Genomic DNA, 2,500 nt, shown 5'->3' with positions numbered 1-2,500 from the left:
GCTGAGTTGCAGTCGATCTCAATGTGACTCCCAGAGTTTTTCTCAGGGTACTCCAGTGTTCCTCCCTCATCAAAATCAACTCTCAGTCAATTACATCCGGCTGCAGGCGGATACCCTTGATAGGAATAACCTAGGGTTTTCTTCCCTTTCATTGAAGTGAATTAATAAACCAAACTTCCTCCTGTAATTGGAATGCTTATTTGCCACTGATTTCCACCTTTTTATGGTCTTAGGGTGACCCTAGTTCCCAAGGTGACCTGAGACTCCTCGAGGGCGAGAAGATTCAACAAAGTGGTTAGTGACATTACAGCTATAATAACAAAACAGTCAGCATTGCATCAATGTTTTGTTAACATCATGGTTTAGTAACTACAGTATAAAATAACTTTGTCTCATGACTATTCAATTTTCTCTAGCCAAGGATGTAAATTTCCTGTGTCCCTTCGCTGGAGCAGTACGAGGTCTCCTTCAAATCACAAACTACAGACTCCACTTCAAGGCTGTTGAGGTACAAAGAATTCTGATACAAAAAAACTAAAAATTTAATGTTGTTGCTGGAGAAAAACAAGTTCAACCATGCTGACTTTTGATTTGAAATCTTGTTTGTTGGGTATCTATTTCTGGCAAAGAGTTTAGAACTTGACCTGTTTAAAAGACTGTTACAGTAGTAAAGGTAAAGTACCTACAACATTATCACGCAAATGAACTGTGGACCTTGTGCTTATTTGCTTCCTATTTAACCCCAGACACTCAGGACTGAAGGGGTGGAAAGGTCTTCTTTTAAATTTTGGTGTGCACATTGTCCCTTATGGAATGCCAGTGTACCTCTAAATTTAAAAAGGTCAAGCTCAAAGCTGCTGGACAACTTTTCATTTGAATTTACAGTAGTTTAAGATTTGACCAACTTGATGAATGCCTTTAAAGATCTTAAGGTTTTTATTCAGTCCCATTCAATCCCTTCTTTAAGAGTACTAATACATGTTTTGACAATATTGACTACAATCAGTGCAAAAGTACATGTACAGCTGTAGTTGGGACGCTAAGGTCAGGGTAGGCCTGAAAACCTCTCAGACGCCAGAAACTAAGCATAACTGTCAAAATTCCACTAAAAGCTTCAAAATACAAGTCCCCCCTCCCCCCAATAAATGTTGAAATAGACCTGTAGGGAAATGTTTTATTGTTCACTATTGGCTGTAATACCGGTAAATCCCAAAACTACGAATATCTAAACAAATATTGGATAGGTGTTGTTCAAACTTGGCACCAGTAATGTACTACATCAGATAAGGCACAAAGTGATACCCATTAAAATGTTGCTATGGCAACACGCTCGTTTCCAGTCCCTCTTTGCCATAAACCAAATATCTCAGATTTTAAACAGATACATTTACATGTAAGTACAGGCAGATGGTCAGACTTGAAACTCATATGCTGTCCATAATGCTTTACATCTCAGTCTGTATAAGCTTACCGAGCTCGTGAACATGTCTTATTATAACAATGAGCGACAAAATCAAACATGTGTTAAATATACCCAGCAGCAAAAAAAAAAAAAGGTTGCCATGGGAACAGCATGCACTTTAGAAGGTATCATTTTTGTGCCTTGCTAGACACAGATTACCGCTTCCAATACTTTTGGCGATACTCTCAACTTTGGGCTTATTACAGTCATGTGTGCATTACAGTAAGCACTGTACACATGACTGCAGCAATAAATCAGAAAATTGAGAATAGAACAGTTTGTGATATCATCAATTTTTAACTTAAATATATATGGAGGGAAAGAAAATATTCCAAAAATAATTAATAGAAAACACCATTCTTCATCATTTTGAAAGGTCTTTAACATGGCGAAAGGGTTTTCAGCTGAGTGTGTGTGCAAAAGCCACACACGCAATATCCGAGCTGCTTGCGTCAGCTCATCAATCAAAATGGTTGACTGGATCGGAGATAATAAACTTTACTGCTGATTTCTGCACACTTTTCTTCCAATTCTTTTATAGATGGAATGTAAACATACATTTCCTTTTCATGAAAACTATGAATTTTTTGCACGAACTGTTTAATGGTCACTTAATAAATCTGTTTTTGTTGGCTTTTACAGCTGTAGTTCACCACGCTTGGACTTGAATTAGCGGATGACGCGTGCGTAAATGCTGATCCTGTAACCTTATTTTTTTCTGATTTTGCAACTTGACTCGTTTATATCTCTGCTTCTGGGTGATAACATTAATTGTTTTCATTTTTTGCATGTTATCTTGATTTGAAATTTATTTCTTTGAAATTTAAAAAAAATGTGAAGTTGGAAAAAAAGTTGGAGACATTTCAAAAAAACTGATTTTGCAGTAAAACTGACACACATATTTTTTTTAAAAATTTTAACCCATTCAATTCACACTTCAGATGCCTAGGACGCCCCCAATGGATGAGTAAAATCGTCTGGCAAGCAAATCATCTGGCATAAGACAGCATAAAATTTGTTATGGACGGTGCCTACTAT

General features: G+C 36.9%; 1 protein-coding gene across 1 annotated transcript in view; it reads left to right on the top strand.

Moving 5' to 3' along the window:
• The window catches only part of LOC138000528 (myotubularin-related protein 2-like), a 31,687-nt gene that overhangs the window by 3,269 nt on the left and 25,918 nt on the right, over positions 1 to 2,500 (top strand). The window contains exons 3-4 of the mRNA XM_068847013.1: positions 234 to 294; positions 417 to 508. Of these exons, the coding sequence (XP_068703114.1) occupies positions 234 to 294; positions 417 to 508 (153 nt within the window). The remainder of the gene's footprint in view (positions 1 to 233; positions 295 to 416; positions 509 to 2,500) is intronic.

This window comes from Montipora foliosa, chromosome 4, assembly GCF_036669935.1.
Source record: "Montipora foliosa isolate CH-2021 chromosome 4, ASM3666993v2, whole genome shotgun sequence".
In the NCBI taxonomy this organism is placed as follows: Eukaryota; Metazoa; Cnidaria; class Anthozoa; order Scleractinia; family Acroporidae; genus Montipora; species Montipora foliosa.
The sequence above is the reverse complement of the archived record's forward strand: the minus strand, read 5'-3'. Positions and strand labels throughout refer to the sequence as shown.